The 23,237-nt window shown below is 46.6% G+C and overlaps 3 protein-coding genes across 3 annotated transcripts; all 3 read right to left on the bottom strand.

Moving 5' to 3' along the window:
• Positions 1-405: 405 nt before the first annotated feature.
• Positions 406-2,310, bottom strand: bglapl (bone gamma-carboxyglutamate (gla) protein, like). Its single transcript, XM_084685754.1, has 4 exons — positions 2,145-2,310; positions 1,731-1,958; positions 1,385-1,496; positions 406-1,008 (listed from the first exon to the last, which is right to left on the bottom strand). The coding sequence occupies exons 1-4, from the start codon at positions 2,203-2,205 to the stop codon at positions 906-908; spliced, it is 504 nt and encodes a 167-aa protein (XP_084541880.1). The 5' UTR covers positions 2,206-2,310; the 3' UTR covers positions 406-905.
• Positions 2,311-7,098: 4,788 nt separating this feature from the next.
• On the bottom strand, positions 7,099-13,376 carry LOC146237846 (uncharacterized). Its single transcript, XM_084686194.1, has 2 exons — positions 7,229-13,376; positions 7,099-7,137 (listed from the first exon to the last, which is right to left on the bottom strand). Exon 1 carries the CDS (start codon positions 13,362-13,364, stop codon positions 7,236-7,238), a length of 6,129 nt encoding a protein of 2,042 aa, XP_084542320.1. The 5' UTR covers positions 13,365-13,376; the 3' UTR covers positions 7,099-7,137; positions 7,229-7,235.
• Positions 13,377-15,494: 2,118 nt separating this feature from the next.
• Positions 15,495-18,701, bottom strand: erp27 (endoplasmic reticulum protein 27). Its single transcript, XM_084685812.1, has 7 exons — positions 18,586-18,701; positions 18,378-18,463; positions 17,489-17,626; positions 17,244-17,360; positions 16,825-16,950; positions 15,798-15,995; positions 15,495-15,630 (listed from the first exon to the last, which is right to left on the bottom strand). Exons 1-7 carry the CDS (start codon positions 18,641-18,643, stop codon positions 15,589-15,591), a joined length of 765 nt encoding a protein of 254 aa, XP_084541938.1. The 5' UTR covers positions 18,644-18,701; the 3' UTR covers positions 15,495-15,588.
• Between the last annotated feature and the right edge of the window lie 4,536 nt (positions 18,702-23,237).

Below are 23,237 nucleotides of genomic sequence, written 5' to 3'. Positions count from 1 at the left end.
CTAGGCCAGGAAACAGCTTTTACCCTGGAGGACTGCCTACATTCTAGACACCGTAATGACAGGTGAAGAATGTGATAGAAATGTAGGTAATTTTGACAGAACAAACACGTGAATCAAATTAATAGCTACGTCCTCAATGTTCGCGGACGGTGTGGCAGTACCAGCCCCTCACACATTTCGATATGGTCCCTGCTTTGCTGGCTTCATGTAGGCTACATAGTCCCTGTGATTTGCTTTTTTGTCTGATATAATATATATTTGTTTAAACATGTTTTCATTCAAAGGCTCTGGTCGTCATATCCCCTAAATCATTTCGTAGCCACACCTTAAATAGGCCTTTATCAGCCATACACCAACTCATTAACCAAATACAAATTTATAGTAAGGACACTATTAACAAGACAAAATAATTTATTTTCTTTCAGATGCAAATAACTTTTGTTACCTTGAAGATAAATGATGTGCATTTCAACTAAGCGTAATACTACAAAAGGATACATCAGGACAATACATTTGCTGTTTTAGCACCATTTGTGATTGCATTCAAAAATATACACTTCTATACTGTAGTTTCCACAGACCTTGTTTGGAGTATCTCCTTGTTACCAAAGCTCAATGCGAAACATCGCTTCCTCGTGCATTACAAATATACAAACTTACACTCTGCACTTGGAAGGACAATTTCACTGGATTCATGGCTTTCAGACAGCCCAAAAAACTGGTAGTTGGGTTCCAAAACAGAAGGCCAGGAGTAGTTCCTCTTTGATATGTTTTTAGCATTGCCCCTTTAGGAACATACAAGGAGCATTTCATCTTCTTACAAAGATGGAGTTTACACCAACAACGTCAGAGAATTACTCTATGAGTAATCAAAAAACAGCTTTGGGTGGTTAGGATAGCGTCTTCTAGAAGGGGACGGGTCCGTAGTAAGCGGTGTATGCTGCAACGATACCTTCGGTGTCGGCCATGTCATCGCATGCCACGTTCAGCTCGCACACCTCACTCAGGCTAGGTGGGCAGAGAGAGAGAGAGAGAGAGAGGGAGACTCAAAAAGAAGTCAGAGGAAATTGCTGATATCGTTATATGTTCTGGATTTTACAATACACAGGTTTGAAGCCAAACTCCAAGACTGTACTGCTTGTACATGTTGTGTTGGGCACTCAAAGACAACTCAGACAACGTCTGACCTCATGTGGTAGCTGCGGAGGCCATTAACCGTACCGCGTTCCCTCTAAGCGCCATTGCGCCAGCACACTGCAACAACCGCCTCACAACCAGTGACACCCATATGGTTGTTAAAGGACTAATTTAGGCTTCGACATCTCAGAAAAGGCCCCATGGTAGATCTTTCCCAGAAGGCCATGCGTGAGGGTTAATGTGTTACCTCTCCAGCTGGAGGGGGGTGAGGGCTGCTGGGGCTGCAGGTGTGGCGGGGGCAGCCCTCCTCCTTCTCAACAAGATGGAGGCCAGGTCTCTCTTCATGATCACTTCTGGAGCTGAGGGAAACACACACGGCCCACACACACACACACACACTTGATTACACGGTTTGGCTTTACGACCCCAAACAGCTACTACCTCAACTGTGAATGCTGTTTTCCTTCCTTTTCAAGTGCACAGGCGTAAACATTTCACTTCCCCTTTCTTAAGGTTAATATATGGTGTAGTACACACAAATGCATACGAACCCTCTCACAGATATTGACCAGAGCCAGAACACACACACATACCCTCAGTGCTAGCTCCAGCTGACTCAGAGGAAGAGGAGGAAGAAGAGGAAGAAGAGTCTGAGGCAGAAGAGTCAGAGGCCGATGATGAGGCAGAGTCAGACGCCGATGAGGAAGCCGAGTCAGATTCCGAGGATGAGGATGAAGATGAGGAGGAGTCCGAGGCAGAGGAAGTGTCCACAGCAGGTGTGGGCTCAGGTGTAACATCAGCTGCGGGGTCGAGGACTACATCTGTAGATCACAGTCACAAACTCACCAACCAACCCATGGATACAGCACATGATATCGTAACGAAGTACATACATGTTTCAATACACCATAACATGAGTTATATTAGTAACTATTAAATATAGTTGTGTGTGTGTACATTGACAGGAATAGAAAGGAACGTTGTAAAAGGTAATTGAGTATTCATACCCCAGGTGGACCAGGATACTGACAGGGCAGCGCAAAGAGATAGCAGGGTCAGAGTCTTCATGGTGCTTGTTGAGCGGTTGTCTCGTCTTCTGGGATCGCTGGCCTCTTGTCAGTCTCTGGGATTTCCAGTTTTTTTTTTCTTCTTCCTTCTTTCGATGCTGCCTTTTCTCTCTCTTTCCCTCCATTCCTTGTCCATATATACTGTCGTCCGGGCATCCTCCCATCCGTCATGCACACGACCAGATGCCCTTGTGATTGGTTGGGGAATCAAATGTCAGCCCTTCCGTTTGCATCTGCTCCCATCATGTTCCCAACAGACACCTACTCGCCCCCCTGGCACAGGGTTCTATAAAATCTCACCCACACATGCAAACATTCTACATATACATGGCACACAAACATGTGTGACCCAAACACTGAGGCCAATAAAACAGCATGCTCGCATGCAAACAAACCAGCAGGGATGTGTGATTAGGCAAAGACCACATCCGAGAAACGTCGGGATACATCCAGAGTGAAACACACACAAACACACACACAACGTAGGTAAATATAGAACGCTCGGTATCGGGGAATGAATGGCGATATTTCATTCAACGTGGATGTTTTTCGACATACATGTGTTTACGAGCATTCTGTTGAGTAGATTCAATTCTAAATCCAAAACATGCCTTCTCACGTCAATCATTTTGTGTTTCTTTGTTTTGTTTGTTTGTGGGGAAACCGATTCATGGCGAACCCCTGAAACATTCCAATCCCACCCTTCAATGTTGCAAAAGAAAAACGACCAACAACACCCCCAAAAGGCATATCGGTCACAAGCATCGTTGGCATTTATAAATAACATGTCATCCATAAATTGTGATTCGATTCAAGATCAGTGTAACCCAGGGCCGGAGAACGCCAGTCGCTCGCTTGTGCCAAAATTGATCTCCCACCCACACAAACCCCAAACTACAGTGCGGGTAAACCCCATGCTACTAATCGAGTGACAAGGCACAGCACCCAGACTCATTATCTGACGGAAGGTAATTATAGTGTTGCCTAGTCCCACTCAAACCGCAGCCAGTCGCTATATAAAGAGGCCAAGGCCCAGATAGATCCACGGCCTTCCTGACCTCAGGGCCTACGCTTTACAAACAAAAAGAAACAAATAAATAAATGACGGGGGGGGGGGGGAGGAACCAAAAGACTCTGAACAGGCCTTGGTTGAAGTGTTTCCACATATGGAATCCAGAGTATTTATAGCAAGCCAGACCCATGTGTGATATGCACATTGGTTTGGAAACGGCCAGCTATAAGCCCAGCGGTCAATTTGCCATGGGGATCAGAGTTTGAGACTGCTAGCGCTTTTTTGGGGTTTGCCTAGAATGGCTTTGAGATGGTTGGAGTGTGTGGGGACATGGGAGGCCAGCCATATTTCCATTTAAACACTGTATACAAGTTGAATGTATGTTTAGGCAGATTTATCACTGTATACATAAATATATTTCAGCGAGGGCCTGTTGGTGCCCACTTCTATCGTACTGTGTCAAATACTGCCAAGATCTCCGTTGTTGCAGGTTGACCTTGCCACCCATCATGGTCTCGTGTTATTCCTGGTGACGGATTTGTCTTGGAATGAGTGGGGTGTAATTTCAGTGTCTAGTCCAGTGTTCATTTTTGTGGAAGCATTTCAATGCGGGGGGACAAAGTTTGAGAAAACACTTGCCACAGACTCTCACTCTATTGGTCAGAGCAAACAGTGTTTAAACGCTTCAGCTTTGGGTCAGTCGCGTTTTATGGTTGTGTTTCGTCCCTGAAAACCCATACAGTGCAAGCCACGTGGTCATCAAGACAAATGAGGAATGCATGCTTTTTTACCGTCACTGCTGTTTGTAGAGAGTCTAAGGTTTGTAGACATACAATCACACACAGTCATACATAGACACAGACACGTTCTCTCCCTCTCTCCATGGCATATTGCACAAGAGTGGAGCTTATTCCGAAGCCTAAACTAAACATCTTTTTGTGTAACATTTAACACCATAGACCAAGTACTGTACTTAAAATACCTTTCTATATCCTACTAAAGGGCCTACTCTTTTGTCTTTCATACTAAGCTGTCATATAAGGTAACATACATTTATGAACGGGAAGGCTAACATTTGCAGGTGTAGTAATCTATTGAATATACAGTACGTGCTCATCTCATTGCAGGAGCCATGGCAACTGGAGATTATTTGTGTCCGCTTTTAGATGGCCTGGACATGGTTGTAAAACACCTGGAACAGCACTCATATTCCTATCCTCATGATTGAAATGGGACTCAGATCCACTTCCCTCAGAAAACAGGAGGGAGGAAGAAGATGCTCAAGACAAGTCAACTCTAGATAAGCCAACCTTAAGTGGTGGAGTCACAACCCTAAAGAAAACGCACCTCAAATACATTAAAGGCTGTATTTAGATTGGTTTAAGTTCAAGTCTTTTATTTGTCAGGTACACAGAACAACACAAGGTTAGACTGGGCACTGAAATTCTTAAGACAAGACAACGCAAGCACCTGGCATAACATAACATATAAGTAAACGGAACACAATTTACATCAATGCTGAGCTTAAATAAGTGAAACTTCCTAAATATACAGATAGCAATAAATATTGACTATACTAACCCTAATACTAAAACTTCCTAAATTACAGATAACAATAAATAGTACACTATACTAACCCTTAATGCACAAAAAACCTGTTTCAACCCTATTACCTATTCTAACCTAAGTGGAGTACAGTACAATAGTGCAAATTTGCAGATCAGTGACTATGTCAATGACCATACAGGAGCCTGGTGGCGAGGTACAGTGAGGTACAGTAGTGCAAAGTGAGGTACAGTAGTGCAAAGTTACTGATTAGATGAGATATAATTTGAATAGCGCCTAGGTGCTGCGTCTGAACGTGCTGCCATCTTGCCAAAGCACATCTGGGGGTTGGAAAGACGTCTGAAAACACAAGATGGAGAGTAAACATGAGAGTTTGTTTTGATCCAACTGCTCTGTCATGAAAGACCGAACTAACAGACGGGGTTAGTGGGGTTAGGGGAATTCAACAGCTGTATGCATCACAACCATGTTTGAATTCTAGGTGTAAAATCATCCCCAACTGTTGTTTCATGTTCATATTGACACTGCCCATGAAATCCACATGCTGTGGAGGTGGAACTGCTAATAATATAAATAATTATAACAGCTTTTATTTGTAACACACTTTACATTTGAAACCAATCTCAAAGTGCCACAGTTAAGATGGTAAAACAAGGTAAGAACATCAATATAAAATACAAATAGATAATGAGGTTGATTAAAACTCATAAGTACTGCTAAAAATACATGTTTTTATTGCTTTAAAAAAAGTCTCAGTAGTTTGAGGTGCCGTCAGATGGTCTGGGAGGGCATTCCAGATCCGAGGAGTGGCAGAACAGAAAGCCCGATCACCCACGGTGCTGAGCTTAGTCCTGGGGAGAAGGAGGCGGTGTGTTGAGCAGAGGGGCCGTGTTGTAGTTATAGTGGTGAGTGGTTCTTTCAGGTGGGGGGGGGGGGGTATATCCATAGATGCACTGGTGGGTGAGAAGGAGACCTTGTATTCAAACCTGGCAGAAACGGGAAGCCAGTGAAGTGAATGGAGAATGGGTATGATGTGGTCGTATTTTCGCACTCTCATCATTTTATAAATGATGGCGTAGCAGTATTGTAAACTAGACAGCGATAGTCAATCGACAGATCCAAGTAAGATCTCTACATCCAGTAAGGAAGTCTTGTCTGCGCCCACACCTGACCTGACTGCACGCATGTTGAGAACCCTCTTACATTTCTCAACTACATACAATAGGAGCTTTCCCGTTCAGTCCCACAACAAACCACAAACCTAACTAGGCCTACTTGAACTCCGGGACCCTCTCAAACAGCTTTCCATATCGGCCTAAAATAACTTGTTTTTTCCATTGTATCTATATAATAATGCAATGAATGTCTGGGTGGTTTTGTGGTGAAATTTTAGGGCAACAAGTGTCCAACTATAATCTCGCAAAGTTGTCAATTTTTCGGTGTCCATGTCAGGACCCAAATACCATGTTTGAAGTTGTTTGTAACAGCGCTTCAAGATCCCCCCCAAAATAATTAGCTGACAGTTTTATGATAGAGCTCTTATAGCCATGCTAAACTGGCACTATTGATCTGTTTATCAGTGATCAGTATCAGGAACTGCACTACACACTTGAACCAGTGATCTCAAGACTGAAGTTGAAATGCTGTGTGTTGCTTTGATGAATGTTTCTGAAAAGATATATTCCTATAAAGTGCACTGCTTTCCATGACACTCAAGGCAAGCAGACACCGCGATAACACCAGTCCAGCCATGTTAGCAGTGTTGACCGCTGGCATAACATTGAATCAGCTTATTTTCAAAGGATTTTCTGTCTTTTGTGTCGCAAATCTTGCTTGCCAACTTATAGAAAGACAATATGAAAGATACTTTAAGTGGCTGGAAAGTTCATAGCTACAATCGTTGGTTTGTGAACTACAAGCGATCAACGACTCCAGTTTAGCCTGTAGAGACAACAGGGATTTGACAATTCCTGTGTCGGGCATCGAATGAAGACTTGGCCGACTTGCTGGAGAACTTTCAATTGGCAATGTTTTTTGGGCATACCGTCACAAGTTTGAGTATTGATTTTAAAACTCCAAACAAGGCCAGGTGAGAATTGCTGACAAATCAAGCTCTTTCGAAGGGTTCTCTGATTTAAATGCTGACTAGCGAAGTAACAGAAATACAATAAAGTGGACTCTCAGTATAGATCAGTGAATTTAGTTATGAAATAATGTGTTTAATGAAGCAAAAACAGGGTGCACATTGGAAACTCCAATAAAGCCAACACCAAATCAATTATCAGACATACCAATAACAAGTAATCAAAAGGACAATGAGGCATTAGTGAGCATTTATTGGGTCAAGTTGTAAACCTGAAACACAATGAAGCAACGATTAGGAATATAATGGAAATTAATCTAACGCAAATGTCTTGCCACAGATTTAAGCCAGTTAAACACTCACCTCTGGTTTAATGTCTCCAGTACACCAAGAAAGGGTTATGGCCATGATGGGTTTTGAACTCCCCAGGGGTATAGCGCATTTGGGAGAAGACAAATTTTCTTCTGCGGTACTTGGAGCGGACATTTGAGAAGGGGCGTGTCCTCGGGCCTGTGGTTTCTTGAGAGGCCTGCGCATCTCTATCCGGATGGTTCTCCCTCCTGCCGCTGTCAGTTCCAGCACTCTCAGAGCTGGTGCTTGTGCCGCCAGTGTCCTTACCGCAGCTGGATGGGTCACTGCTCTCAAAGCTGACCGCACTGCCACTCTCGTTGCTGATGCTTGTGCCACGAGCCTTAGCACAGCTGTCGTCAGTGTCCGAGTCGCATCCGGATGGGTCACTGCAACTGACCCTGCCTCTTTCAGAGTCCGTACTGCACCCGGATGGGTCACTGCAGCTGACCCCTCCGCTGTCGTCAGTGTCCGAGTCGCATCCGGATGGGTCACTGCAACTGACCCCGCCACTTTGAGAGTCAGTACTGCACCCGGATGGGTCACTGCAGCTGACCCCGCCGCTGTCGTCACTGTCAATGTCACACCCGGATGGGTCACTGCAACTGGCCCCACCGCTGTCGGCAGTGTCCGAGTCACACCCAGATGGATTGCTGCAGCCGAGTTCGCCACTTTCAGAGTCAGTACTGCACCCGGATGGGTCACTGCAACTGACCCCTCCGCTGTTGTCAATGTCCGAGTTGCATCCTGATGGGTCACTGCAACTGACCCCGCCGCTTTGAGAGTCCGTACTGCACCCGGATGGGTCACTGCAGCTGACCCCTCCGCTGTCGCCAGTGTCCGAGTCGCATCCGGATGGGTCACTGCAGCTGACCCCTCCGCTGTCGCCAGTGTCCGAGTCGCATCCGGATGGGTCACTGCAACTGACCCCGCCGCTTTGAGAGTCCGTAGTGCACCCGGATGGGTCACTGCAACTGACCCCGCCTCTTTCAGAGTCCGTACTGCACCCGGATGGGTCACTGCAGCTGACCCCTCCGCTGTCGTCAGTGTCCGAGTCACACCCAGATGGGTCACTGCAACTGACCCCGCCTCTTTCAGAGTCCGTAGTGCACCCGGATGGGTCACTGCAGCTGACCCCGCCACTGTCATGCGAATCTGTACTGCACCCGGATGGGTCAATGCAACTGACCCCACCGCTGTCGGCAGTGTCCGAGTCACACCCGGATGGATCGCTGCAGCCAAGTTCGCCGCTTTCAGAGTCCGTAGTGCACCCGGATGGGTCACTGCAGCTGACCCCGCCGCTGTCGTCACTGTCCGAATCGCACCCGGATGGGTGACTGCAACTGACCCCGCCTCTTTCAGAGTCCGTACTGCACCCGGATGGGTCACTGCAACTGACCCCTCCGCTGTTGTCAATGTCCGAGTCGCATCCGGATGGGTCACTGCAGCTGACCCCGCCGCTGTCGTCACTGTCCGAGTCGCATCTGGATGGGTCACTGCAACTGACCCCGCCACTGTCATGCGAATCTGTACTGCACCCGGATGGGTCACTGCAACTGACCCCACCGCTGTCGGCAGTGTCCGAGTCACACCCGGATGGGTCACTGCAGCTGACCCCGCCGCTGTCGTCACTGTCCGAATCGCACCCGGATGGGTGACTGCAACTGACCCCGCCTCTTTCAGAGTCCGTACTGCACCCGGATGGGTCACTGCAACTGACCCCTCCGCTGTTGTCAATGTCCGAGTCGCATCCGGATGGGTCACTGCAGCTGACCCCGCCGCTGTCGTCACTGTCCGAGTCGCATCCGGATGGGTCACTGCAACTGACCCCGCCACTGTCATGCGAATCTGTACTGCACCCGGATGGGTCACTGCAACTGACCCCACCGCTGTCGGCAGTGTCCGAGTCACACCCGGATGGATTGCTGCAGCCGAGTTCGCCGCTTTCAGAGTCAGTATTGCACCCGGATGGGTCACTGCAACTGACCCCTCCGCTGTTGTCAATGTCCGAGTCGCATCCGGATGGGTCACTGCAACTGACCCCGCCGCTTTCAGAGTCCGTAGTGCACCCAGATGGGTCATTGCAACTGACCTCGCTGCTGTCGTTATTGTCAATATCACAACCGGATGGGTCACTGCAGCTGACCACGCCACCGTCATCAGATTCTGTACTGCACCCAGACGGGTCACTGCAACTGACCCCACCGCTGTCGGCAGTGTCCGAGTCACACCCAGATGGATCGCTGCAGCCGAGTTTGCCGCTTTCAGAGTCAGTACTGCACCCAGATGGGTCACTGCAACTGACCCCTCCGCTGTTGTCAATGTCCGAGTCGCATCCGGATGGGTCACTGCAACTGACCCCGCCGCTTTCAGAGTCCGTAGTGCACCCAGATGGGTCATTGCAACTGACCTCGCTGCTGTCGTCATTGTCAATATCACAACCGGATGGGTCACTGCAGCTGACCCAGTCGCTTTGTTTATTGTCAATGTCACACCCGGATGGGTCACTGCAGCTGACCCCGCCACTGTCATCAGATTCTGTACTGCACCCGGATGGGTCACTGCAGCTGACCCCGTCCCTGTCGTCATTGTCAATGTCACACCCGGATGGGTCACTGCAACTGACCCCTTCGCTGTCGTCAGTGTCCGAGTCACATCCGGATGGATCGCTGCAGCTGACCCCGCCGCCTTCAGAGTCCGTAGTGCACCCAGATGGGTCACTGCAACTGACCTCGCCGCTTTCAGAGTCCATACTGCACCCGGATGGGTCACTGCAACTGACCCCATCGCTGTCGTCAGTGTCTGAGTCGCATCCAGATGGATCACTGCAGCTGACCCCGCCGCTTTCAGAGTCCGTACTGCACCCAGACGGGTCACTGCAACTGACCCCGCCGCTGTCGTCATTGTCAATGTCACACCCGGATGGGTCACTGCAGCTGACCCCACCGCTGTCGTCAGTGTCCGAGTCACACCCGGATGGATCGCTGCAGCTGACCCCGCCGCCTTCAGAGTCCGTAGTGCACCCAGATGGGTCACTGCAACTGACCTCGCCGCTTTCAGAGTCCGTACTGCACCCGGATGGGTCACTGCAACTGACCCCACCGCTGTCGTCAGTGTCTGAGTCGCATCCGGATGGGTCACTGCAACTGACCCCGCCGCTTTCAGAGTCCGTAGTGCACTCAGATGGGTCATTGCAACTGACCTCGCTGCTGTCGTCATTGTCAATATCACAACTGGATGGGTCACTGCAGCTGACCCCGCCACTGTCAGAGTCAGTACTGCATCCAGATGGGTCACTGCAGCTGCCCCCGTCGCTGTTGTCATTGTCAATGTCACACCCGGATGGGTCACTGCAGCTGACCCCGCCACTGTCATCAGATTCTGTACTGCACCCGGATGGGTCACTGCAGCTGATCCTGCCGCTTTCAGAGTCCGTAGTGCACCCGGATGGGTCACTGCAGCTGATCCCGTCCCTGTCGTCATTGTCAATGTCACACCCGGATGGGTCACTGCAACTGATCCCGTCCCTGTCGGCAGTGTCCGAGTCACACCCGGATGGATCGCTGCAGCCTTGTCCGCCGCTTTCAGAGTCAGTACTGCACCCGGATGGGTCACTGCATCTGCCCCCGTCGCTGTCATCATTGTCAATGTCACACCCGGATGGGTCACTGCAACTGACCCCTCCGCTGTCGTCAGTGTCCGAGTCGCATCCGGATGGGTCCCTGCAGCTGACAACGCTGCTGTCGTCATTGTCAATGTCACACCCGGATGGGTCACTGCAACTGACCCCTTCGCTGTCGTCAGTGTCCGAGTCACATCCGGATGGGTCACTGCAGCTAACCCCGCCGCTGTCGTCAGTGTCCGAGTCACACCCGGATGGATCGATGCAGCTGACCCCGCCGCTTTGAGAGTCCGTATTGCACCCGGATGGGTCACTGCAGCTAACCCCGCCGCTGTCGTTAGTGTCCGAGTCACACCCGGATGGATCGATGCAGCTGACCCCGCCGCTTTCAGAGTCCGTAGTGCACCCAGATGGGTCATTGCAACTGACCTCGCTGCTGTCGTCATTGTCAATATCACAACTGGATGGGTCACTGCAGCTGACCCCGCCACTGTCATCAGAGTCAGTACTGCATCCAGATGGGTCACCGCAGCTGCCCCCGTCGCTGTCATCAGATTCTGTATTGCACCCGGATGGGTCACTGCAGCTGACGCCGCCACCGTCATCAGATTCTGTACTGCACCCGGATGGGTCACTGCAGCTGACCCCGCCACTTTCAGAGTCCATACTGCACCCGGATGGGTCACTGCAGCTGATCCCGTCCCTGTCGTCATTGTCAATGTCACACCCGGATGGGTCACTGCAACTGACCCAACCACTGTCGGTAGTGTCCGAGTCACACCCGGATGGATCGCTGCAGCCTTGTCCGCCGCTTTCAGAGTCAGTACTGCACCCGGATGGGTCACTGCAGCTGCCCCCGTCGCTGTCGTCAGTGTCCGAGTCACACCCGGATGGATCACTGCAGCTGACCTCGCTGCTGTCGTCATTGTCAATGTCACACCCGGATGAGTCACTGCAGATGACCCCGCCACTGTCAGAGTCAGTACTGCACCCGGATGGGTCACTGCAGCTGCCCCCGTCTCTGTCGTCATTGTCAATGTCACACCCGGATGGGTCACTGCAGCTGCCCCCGTCGCTGTCGTCATTGTCAATGTCACACCCGGATGGATCACTGCAACTGACCCCGCCGCTTTCAGAGTCCGTACTGCACCCAGATGGGTCACTGCAACTGACCTCGCTGCTGTCGTCATTGTCAATGTCACACCCGGATGGGTCACTGCAGCTGACCCCGCCACTGTCAGAGTCAGTACTGCACCCGGATGGGTCACTGCAGCTGCCCCCGTCGCTGTCGTCATTGTCAATGTCACACCCGGATGGGTCACTGCAGCTGCCCCCGTCGCTGTCGTCATTGTCAATGTCACACCCGGATGGATCACTGCAGCTGACCCCGCCGCTTTCAGAGTCCGTACTGCACCCAGACGGGTCACTGCAACTGACCCCGCCGCTGTCGTCATTGTCAACGTCACACCCGGATGGGTCACTGCAGCTGACCCCACCGCTGTCGTCAGTGTCCGAGTCACACCCGGATGGATCGCTGCAGCTGACCCCGCCGCCTTCAGAGTCCGTAGTGCACCCAGATGGGTCACTGCAACTGACCTCGCCGCTTTCAGAGTCCATACTGCACCCGGATGGGTCACTGCAACTGACCCCACCGCTGTCGTCAGTGTCTGAGTCGCATCCAGATGGATCACTGCAGCTGACCCCGCCGCTTTCAGAGTCCGTACTGCACCCAGACGGGTCACTGCAACTGACCCCGCCGCTGTCGTCATTGTCAATGTCACACCCGGATGGGTCACTGCAGCTGACCCCACCGCTGTCGTCAGTGTCCGAGTCACACCCGGATGGGTCACTGCAGCTGACCCCACCGCTGTCGTCAGTGTCCGAGTCACACCCGGATGGATCGCTGCAGCTGACCCCGCCGCCTTCAGAGTCCGTAGTGCACCCAGATGGGTCACTGCAACTGACCTCGCCGCTTTCAGAGTCCATACTGCACCCGGATGGGTCACTGCAACTGACCCCACCGCTGTCGTCAGTGTCTGAGTCGCATCCAGATGGGTCACTGCAGCTGACCCCACCGCTTTTTTTAGTGTCCGTGTCGCACCTAAATGGGTCACTGCAGCTGACCCCGCCACTGTCATCAGTGTCCATGTCGCACCAGGATAGGTCACTGCAGCTGACCCCGCCGCCGTTCTCAGTGTCCATGTTGCAGCCGGATGAGTCACCTCTGTTACAGTTATTCACATGCTTTTCCACTTCAACATTAAACTCAGAGTGAGTGGACTGACCAGCTTGCGGTAGTTTAACACTCTTATGTGACAGGAAGGCATTACCAGAGCTTGATGAGGGTTTCTTGTACTGACTGGACAGGTAAGGTGATTTGCTGCTACTTGCAAGTCCAAAGATGCCATAACCATGCTTCAAGCCCCTTGGGTTTGGCGGTTTCTGAGTGACCATGTTGCTGGTGGGCTTCTCAGTCTGCTTCCGTAGTGCCAGGAGTCTGGGGCTGGATCCAGGGAAGACATTTCCCATTGAGTTACCACCGTCACCTGTTCAAAGAGAAACATAAGCAAGTTTAAATGCAAACTGTTGAGCTTGACTCAAATAAAATTATTCTACTGAAAGTAATGGGTTCTACCCACCAAGAAAATAAGTACCTTGGAATACAGGAGCACAGATAGCAGCTCCAACCAGCAGACAACCCATTGAAAAAACCCTAAAAAGACGAGACTAGTTAGATGAAATCCCACCAACAGACACCATAAAAATGTATGATGTTATAAACTCACCTTAGGCATATTGCAAAATCCACAACCATTTTGCAACTACAAGGGTATCACAAACTGCATGACGGATTTTCACCAAAAAAAAGAACTGGTTCCATATCTGATGCTTATTTGCTCTCCCCTGTTAAAGAATCCGTCAAACCCTGACAACATACGCCTAACTAATTAATCGCACATGTTACCAATCAATCTGATTAAGGGATCAGAAATGCACTAGGTGGCGGTACAATGCACCTCTCAGTGTTGGTTGCAATCAGCCGGTTAAACGGAAATAAGAAGAACATCTAAACTCTAATAATACGTAGCCTATAGCCTACCTTCCGAGACTGATCACACACCAGTCACAAGGAGCGCTGTCGGCCTTCAGATTCCTAAATGCCTTAACAAAAACAGTGCTTATTGGGCACCACTCAGTCACCTCCATTCTGAACAATCCTATAACGTAATTAAACTGGATTGTTTGCACCGTGCTTTATGCATTTTTTGTTTGTTTTTGTTAAGTAGGCCCTAGGCCTTCTACATCTCACATTATTGGTACACCTTTCCCGATGGCTTCTGTGTACCAATGTAGCCTATGGTTTGCTGGCGTATGCTATTCACTGGTTCATGCATAACATGTCTTTCACTCTTAGCAGTATCACCTGCGTTAAATTGTATTGTGCCTACATTACCTATATTCATATTTAGTTTTCCTTTCGTATTTGTAGGCTATATTGGGTTGGCCTTGTTTGGAATTGAGCGTTTAAATCGCAACAACGCAATATGATATCACCTGGAGATCAATAAAGTTCCTAGGCGATTTTTCCGCCTATAAACCTACTGTTAAGTATTTTTTATGAAAAAGGGACAATTCATAAATGTGGATAGGCCTACTTGATTAAAAACGTGTCGATTTGACCGTTTCTCTGATCGAACGGAGACAATGATCAGAACGTCCTTAAGGCGAGACACGCCAATGTCAATTCTCACCATCAGCCATTAAAAAAATGTTTTCCAATGTTATCCAAACTTTAATTACAGTACACCACCACAAACACATACATTTGCATCCAAATAATTACACAACTATTATATATATATATATATATATATATATATATATATATATATATATATATATATATATATATATATATATATATATATATATATGGTTTGTGTAGAAAAGGTCCAGCTGCCAGGCAATGTTTTCCCTATACCGGATGTTTCCGCTTGGCATTCCAACACTACTAATTATCCTGATTTCAGTCTGGGCCTTCAAAAAATTCCCTTCTCTTTCAGGGATTGATGCTAAAAGTTTCTCTCACTTCTGGTTTTTTATATTTGATGCAGCGTTGAGACCATCTGTTGCTCTCTTTTGGATCTTTTATAGACACCCGATTGCCTGTACTCTCACTTTAGCACGGTGCTCTTGTTGAACTGTGTGCCAGTGTGTTCATGTGTGAGAGTTCATTCTGCACAATTTCTCAGTCTACTACTTTTCTAATCTGCTCCTGTAGGCACACTTTTCTACTGTGTTTTAGTCTTTCTATTCTGTCCCACTCTACTCAATCCAGTTTAATCCAATTCTAAACCAGTCCTGGCCATGCCAGACTAGTTCACTGGATGCATGTGCTGTCTAGACAATGTCATTCTGAGAATCTACTTGTTTTGTTCCTACTCAAGATAGCCTCTCATCATCATCCCTTCCTTTCCGCTCCTCATCCTCGTCTTGCTTCTCCTCTGGGTCAGTGTTTTGCAGCCTGCCAGTTGTGGTCTTGACCATTGGATCAGCAGAATGGTAAAGAGACAATGCCAGCATCAGAATGAGCAGAAACCGCAGACACATGGTCAGACAAGCACACACAAAACAACACAAGTCAGCCAAGAAGGTCCCCTGTTTTATTTACAGTTATCTGCTCATCAGATGGAAAGTTAGTTTTATATAAAGCAAACTTTTAAAGCATAGCATTACAGCTCAATTTCCAGCATTACAGCTCAGTTTTGGACTCAGGGCCTGCCTCCTTCACCTCCTGAAAACAAAAATAGAAATGTAATTCCATAAGCTGCCGTATAAAGAGGTATTATTAACTGAACATATATTAGCTTATTAGCTTTAGATATGTGCTTTTTTTCGTAAAAAAAAAAAAAAAAGTATTCTGGTGACTCAGTGACTTTGATGCCTTCATCGACCTCTCACCTTTAGATCTCCTTGGAGAAAGGACTGGCAGAACTCCCGCACACGCTCTGTAGAGATCTCCCCTTTGGGCAGGAGCCACTTCATGTCCGAGTCGCCATCATAGATGCCAACCCGGGGCAGGTCACCTGACTTCAGACCAAAGTAACCCAGCGATCGCTCGTTGGCCTTCACCGCTCCGTTGATCAGCACAAATAAAAACTGCAACCGAGTCAACGACAAGGATGTCTCAAGAGCAATTTGTAAGTTGACCAGTAATTATAATAGGCTGAAATCAATATAACTCCACTTCATACATTTCAAATGATAAATGTGAGACTGAATAAGCACACTTTCTCAAGCTTAAAGATCCTTTAAAGCTAATTCCATGATTTGCTTCTCAGTACATTATAGAAGTGTGAAATGAGTTCATGAAAGCATGTGCAATGAGGAGTTAGACCATTGAACAGTTTCTCTTCCGTTTTTAGCTCAAGTTTTGTATAGGCGGAGCCAAAACCCGACCGATCTATGTCACGGCGACCTATCTACGTCAGATCACAGACGGTTGCATTCTGTTACTCAGCTGGTGCGATGCAAAGACAAAGTAATTAACACATGAAACACTCAGACACTGCCGGTAGATCTGTTCTGCAATTGTTTTAGCTAGTGTTGCTGTTGTTGCTAAATTCAATAAATTCAGGCCACACGCCCTCAAGCCCCCCCCCCCCCCCCCCCGCCCACATCTCCAGCAGAGAAGACTGCTGATTTTCTCACAATTTCAAAGCCTAATTTAACACACTTGTCTGTTTTGTTTTTTTTCATTTCGAATTTGGATGGGAAATTAACAACACATTCTTCTGTGGTGTGATGAACTTAAAACTCATTTTCAATTCCACTTTACAGGATCTTTAACAAATAGCATGATTTAACCAAACATGATTCAGTTGTATCAAGTAGGTTCGTAAAAGGTTCGTAAGCCTAATATCTATGTACAGTTGAAGATGGAATAGATCTAGTGCAGTGGTGTACTGGAGGGCTCATTTGGAATCACCTTGCTTGTGAATTCTGGGGCAAGGGCCCCCATTCGGTCCTTGAGCACAGTATAGTCATCACTCCCCCTGTTGGTGAAGAGCAGGAGGTGCGTCTTCACGTCTGAGTTGAAGAGACCCACTGCCGTCTGAATGGAGAGGGGTGGGTAGGTGGAGGGAGAAAGAGAGGTTGAGATGAAGTAGATAGGATGGCACAGAGAAAATGTCAGTCTTTTAAAAAGTGCCAAACTCTATTTGTTGAAGGACAGAAGGTATTTCATGATTTTTGTTCCGTGAAAGCAATAGGCCTGCCAGATAGCAGTAGTGCATTGACAAAAACCAAGGTCAAACATATTTGAGGGTGCATTTAATTTAACTCTAGGTGAGACCTTCTGGGCGGAGCCAGGTGTGCTGTGAATAGAGGGAGATGCGCAGGGCTTACCACTTGGTTGTATTCAGTGATGTAGCGAAGCTCATTGACCGTGATGAAGCGGACTAAACCGTCAGTTTCTATCTTCTTGGCTTCTGAAAGCTGCAGGTTCTCCTGGTGGTTATCAGCCTGAACACACACACACACACACAGATACACATTCTTTGGGTGAGTACACAGGTTTTTAACTGTGGTTTTAAATGCCATTTTCAAAATGTCAGAACTTTGAGTGAGGAATATATGGTAAAAGAGGTTACCTTCCGGAATATGGTGATGGTGTCAGACACGATGCTGAGGTTAGCCCACACTTCCTTCTCACCACACATCGCCACAGGAATGGGCTTCACCTCCTTAGCAGCCTCCACAAACTCCTTATAGCCATGACTGTCCTCCCCCTAGTAGAAAGAATGAGAACATGATTTTCATGAGAGAGAAAAGTAGCTGGAATGTGAAAGAAATAAAACAATGAAAAAAGGCAAGCTGGTAAACCGGTGTATTCAAGATGAAAACCTATCCTGACATTACACTAGCATGTGCCTTAAAAGTATGTTTTCCTTTTTTACCATATTATATGCATTCCTTCCTTGTGAGTCATTTAGACATTGAACTGTCCTCAACATTACAGTTCAACCCTTCAACTTCCCATGCTCTCTCCTTCTTTCTCTTTTTCCACTCTCTCTCCTCCCATCGACTGCTCTCTCTGTTTACACTTGTTTACAGCCCCCATTGGCGTGCCAATCCCACAATTCCAAAAATGCGACCCTGGCTAACTGTCCAGCGGGCCCGCCATCTTCCCACGCACACAAGGTTTGGCCAAAGGAAACAGCACGCCAAAACAACCGTCTGCTCTCTCTTCCCTTGTCACCACACCACGCCGACAAGAAGGCCCTCCCTCGGCCCACTGTGTGGCCGCAGGAAACTGCCCTCCCAAAAAGCTTGAAAGCATCAAAATCTAGGGGCTCTCTAGCAATGGTTGTACGGGATGGCTGCTCAGGAATGCTGGATAGCCTAGCCACATGCTAACGGTCACTGTGGTTGTGTCTCCTTCCCATGCGCCGGACCTCAAGTCGGCCTACTGCACACATTTCTAGCGTCCTCTCTATTCCCTCCGTCGTCTCTCTCCCCACGCTCGTTTCCCCGACTGACCTCAAAGAACCCAACGACCACGACTTCAGCCGAGTCAATGAAGGCCTCGGCTGCCCCGACATCACCCAGCCTAGGGAGGGCGCCGTCTGTGGCGGGAGAAATGGAGAGAAAGAGCAAGAGAGTTAAATAGAGGAGAGGTGAATATCAGAAGTCATCCCATGACAACAAAACAATGTTTTTGAGACAATATCCCAATTCCCAATCTTACCTTTGTCTTCCGCGAGAGCTGTGTAGACGAGCAAGGAGAGAAACAAGGCCAGGAGCATCTTGAAATACGGGGTGTTGAAGAGCAACGGACAGACACCTGGAGCAAAGCTGATTCCTTTCCTGGTCTATGGCAAGTCTTTTGTGTCCGTCAGTCCCAGCGTGTGTGTACCTCGTCCATCTCTGAGTCCCTCTGCATCTGCCACATGGCCTTTTCTCTGGATTCTGATTGGTGGGAGCCTGGGAACCAGACAGGTGTGGCTGATAATTTTTTTTACTTTTTTATCACCGGTTCGACTACGTGTCACTGTGAATTTGTGTGAATGGGGTTGCTAAGTATGTGTTTGTGTGTGTGTGTTAAAGTATAAGCACAACGCGCAGTGGTATTTGCAGTAAGCATTTGAATAATAATGATACAAATATCGTATGCATTTGCTCAGATCATTTATTCAAATCGTTAAGATGTATCTATGAGAATGATCCTTCTGTGTCACAACTGGACTTCAAAGCCATTCGATGTGAGTGTCCTCATGAACCAACACACATTAAGGACATGGAGAGCTTTATACTGTCGTCGATTGCATGTGAAGCTCCCTCCCGTACGCCACAGGAGGGAGCTTCACATGCGTGGTGCCTGACTGCCCCATGGTGCATCCCCTCTGACACACACCAGTCTTTCCACCGCCCCTACTGGTCTCACGGTAGAGAGAGCTGTCAGGATGGAGATTCAGACAGCCAGGTATATTGGAACGCCACACGCACACTAGACCTTTTATGTAACGCATTATGTCACAAAAGACATTTAAAAATAAACCTTAGAAGACATGTTGTGAGGAAAGGCACCATCCATCCATGACGTGATCTTTTGACAAGACCTCAAAAAGAGCAATTCTGCTTATTCTATGCAGTTACTCTTCACATACATAGTAGTATGAATATCAATTATATTTATTTCACTATTTCTGAACTTTATTACTAAATAACATCTCAAAAGGTTTCATGTGCTTGGACATAGACATACAGTATGTAGCATTTGCTGACCTATTTGAGAATTAGCTTAGGATGAAAGCAGTTCGTATGTTTGCAAACAGTAAGACTAAGTAAGGAACATCTGATGTGTCACAACACAAAGAACAAGTTTATCAGAGATAGAGAAATACTCATTAACATCCGTCTTACTAAAAGTACAGTCTGAGTGCCAATGTCCTCAACTTATGCAGAGCCGTTATTCACGTCATATTATGTAACTTTACTGTCCATTCATTCACCTTAATACGTACAGTATTATGTACAATAAGAACAGGCATTTTGTATAGGTCGTTAGGTTGGTTTTCAACATCATTTACTGTCTTTTTAGTTTTTACACCTAAACCTTTTATTAAAAGGTGTTTTTATTGATAGCTTTGATAACAACCATACCTTATCAAAATTAATCATGATATTTCAAACATATCTATTATGTATTTACTTATTCTAAAGCATTTCTACAAACATCATCTGTAATATACATTTAAAACCTACAGGATCTACAAACATTAACTGGCATACACAGAGCAGCTACAGAGTGTTGAACAGCCTTTTAAACGTGTTTGGTCGAGATAAACAGGCAGGTTAACTATCTAGGCTACTTGAGTTTGACACTATGCTTGAATCCATGCTCTGTTCTGCAGCACGCACAGAAACTGGACTCTAGAGACGCATTGAGACAAACATTGAATAATTATGAGTACGTCAACACCTTTCAAATTATAGTATGTTCTAGTATCCTAATATGAGCTATGGATAATCTGTGTGGTAAGTTGTGGATTGTCTTCTGGCTCAAGGCTTATCGGTTGGCTTAAGTAAAGTTCTATGGATATCTGCAAAGCCCTTTGTGACATTGCTTGTAATAAAAAAAAGCCAAAAAAAGCTAATTGTATTGATTGATTTATCACAGGTTAAGGGAACACATGAAATCATTTAATGAAAGACCAAGGCCATGTCTCATTGAAGCATTCGTCCGATGCTTGAAATTCCTTGCCTTTCATTGCAGAACAATACAAATATACACACTGGAGATTCCCTGGTGGATCACTGGATAGGGTGTGTACCAAATGGTCTGAGAAACTAGCCAGGGTTTGATGCCATCTCTGCATTTTCTGTCTTCAATATATCTGTTTCTGATTTAATAATTTAAAAAAATCTCAATTTTTGTAAAAAAAAAAAAAAAATGTGCAGCAGGAAAGGTAATTGTGATAGGCTCCACTGAAAAGACTTCACAATATTGAATAAAAGTGAACTCAGTGGACACCCAAAGTCGGCATCCATGTGCCTGGTGGCCCGAACTGAATTAGTCTTAAGGACCGTGCTGCTTTGCAGTAAGTTAGTAATACCCTTTAAGGGCTGAACGCCTTGAGCCAAAACAACTCTCCTCAAACGATCTCTGTGTTTATCCTACTCCCCTGGGATAGAGCAAACTGTATCTACGTATTCTTATCACTGGGGAACCCCCACCTCCAGACTGTTTCACAACAATTCTAGGATATTACTGTTCTCAGCTAGGTATGGCATCATTAGTATCTTCATCTCTGGTTGTGCCCGCCTTTGCCGTTTTTTTCTACTGTCGATTCAATTCTATTCTTCATAGCCCTCTCAACTTGAATGATCTCTCCTGTCTTTTAACACCCAGACATTATTTCACAGTCTAGTGCGTTTTGCAGTTCTCCAAACGCACTGGACTGGATTGGACAGCATCTCTCCAAATCGTACAGTGGGTGGAATGCCTTGGACGCTAATTGCATGTGCCCATGCAGTTATAGGTCTGGAGTGTTTAAAAACATGTTGTAAAAACTTGATTCAGAAAGGCAGCCAAAAACATCCGTAGAGTGTGTGTTTCTGTGTGTGAGTAGAGGAGAAGGAAGGAGTATGTAGAAGGAGGGAGAAGTGATCTCTACAACAGTGAAGTAGTCTTGCATAATCTAGCTCCTGGTAGACCGTTCCGGACAAACAAAGAGGGAGAAGGGTCGAGAGAAAAAAGAAGATTAACTCTGAACAAGCTTTTTCAATCTGACGCCTGGGTGTGGATGGATGACTGGATGGATAGGTAGATTACTGAATGACGAAAGAGAGAAGATGTGAGATTATGAAAGAAAGACATTAGACATTATGATAAGTTTATCTAACCCTCATGGAGAGTGTAAAGCAATATATATCATGAGAGTTTAAAGGGTTTATATTGGTTAACACTTAACAGCAGGCAGTAAAGGAGACTACAGAATGTATGACAGTAATGTCCTCCATTTCCCATTTTAACTGACAAATTGGGCTTCATAGACAAATACTGAGTTGTGATAGCAACTAAACTATTTACGCATGTTATCGAATGCCCTAATTCATGTTCAATACTGTATCCTTAATATAAATTACCAAGGTCATTTTACCAAAAGTGAACACAAGTTTTTTCAAGTGTACCAATGACTTACTTTCAATGTCTTCCAGACAATGTCAGCCCATTATATGCCTAGACTCCAGGTAGTTCAGTTTGGGCCATGTGTTGATCTGCTACATGTAGTCCATTTCAGTTAAGAATAGCAGGAGTTACAATTGAGTCTTGAACTAATGGATTAAACTGGCTAGGATTACAGACAGAGTTAAGGGTAGGGATAAATCTGTCTGTTTTGATAATAAACACCAGTTCAGTCAAGACACTCACGTGATTTATTTCACCATTTATTCATACACATGACAAATGGTTTAACATTGGCGGAATGGATGTACATGGGGAAGCGCTCCCCGCCTTCACTGCAGCATGCATGACATGAGGCAGGGAGCAACAAGTTAAATACCCCACGGGGAGAACAGACAGACCACATGGGGGCGAAGGGGATTGTGGTGGGTGGCAGCAGCGCAGAACACAAGGGTAATCGAGGACGCGTGTGCGTGCATGTGTTCGACTTTATAGCGCCGCCTATCAAGCTAAGCCTATGGGCTGAGAAAACGGCGATGGGTGATATGGCGCACGCTGCCCGAGTTCCATGCCTGAACTAGCTCCGCTTATTTATGTAACATTTAAACCCACTTAGTAAAGGTAGACTTTAGTGCACAAATAGAGTTGACACGACTTGTGTCAGAAAACCTTGAAAACTGCCTATCAAGTTTCCCTATCAAATTTGGTCAATTTTGAACATCATACAATTTTAGCATCAAGCAATACTTACAACACTAAACTTGTACAACATTAACAAGATATGGTATTGTAGTGTGAGGTAAAAGGGGTAACTGGTACTTAAGAGTAGATGAACAATCCTTAAAGGCTACTTCAATCCCCTCCCATGGTTAGATACCAACAGTTCTTGGTTTTGAAGATCTTACACTAGGATTGGCTTGTATAAAGTGGATATATCTGTATTTATTAATGTTTTAAGGAGAAAATGTAAATATTATAAAGAAAAAAAAAAATGTTTTAGAGAGGAAAAGGAAAGAAAAATCCAGACAACAACAAAAAGTATTAACTGTGTTAATAGGCCTATGTGTTGATGAATCACAGGTTTAATCTATCTTCGTCAGTCACTAATGGTTTTAAGAAGATGACTATGAACTGGTGTCATGTATGAGATATATTTCTCAAGGGGGTTAATCACCTTAATGAAACTGAGTGGGCGTTATGGGAGGTTCTGA

Source organism: Hypomesus nipponensis, chromosome 21, assembly GCF_054491055.1.
Source record: "Hypomesus nipponensis isolate SF chromosome 21, ASM5449105v1, whole genome shotgun sequence".
Lineage (NCBI taxonomy): Eukaryota > Metazoa > Chordata > Actinopteri > Osmeriformes > Osmeridae > Hypomesus > Hypomesus nipponensis.
This window is presented reverse-complemented; position numbering and strand designations above follow the sequence as displayed.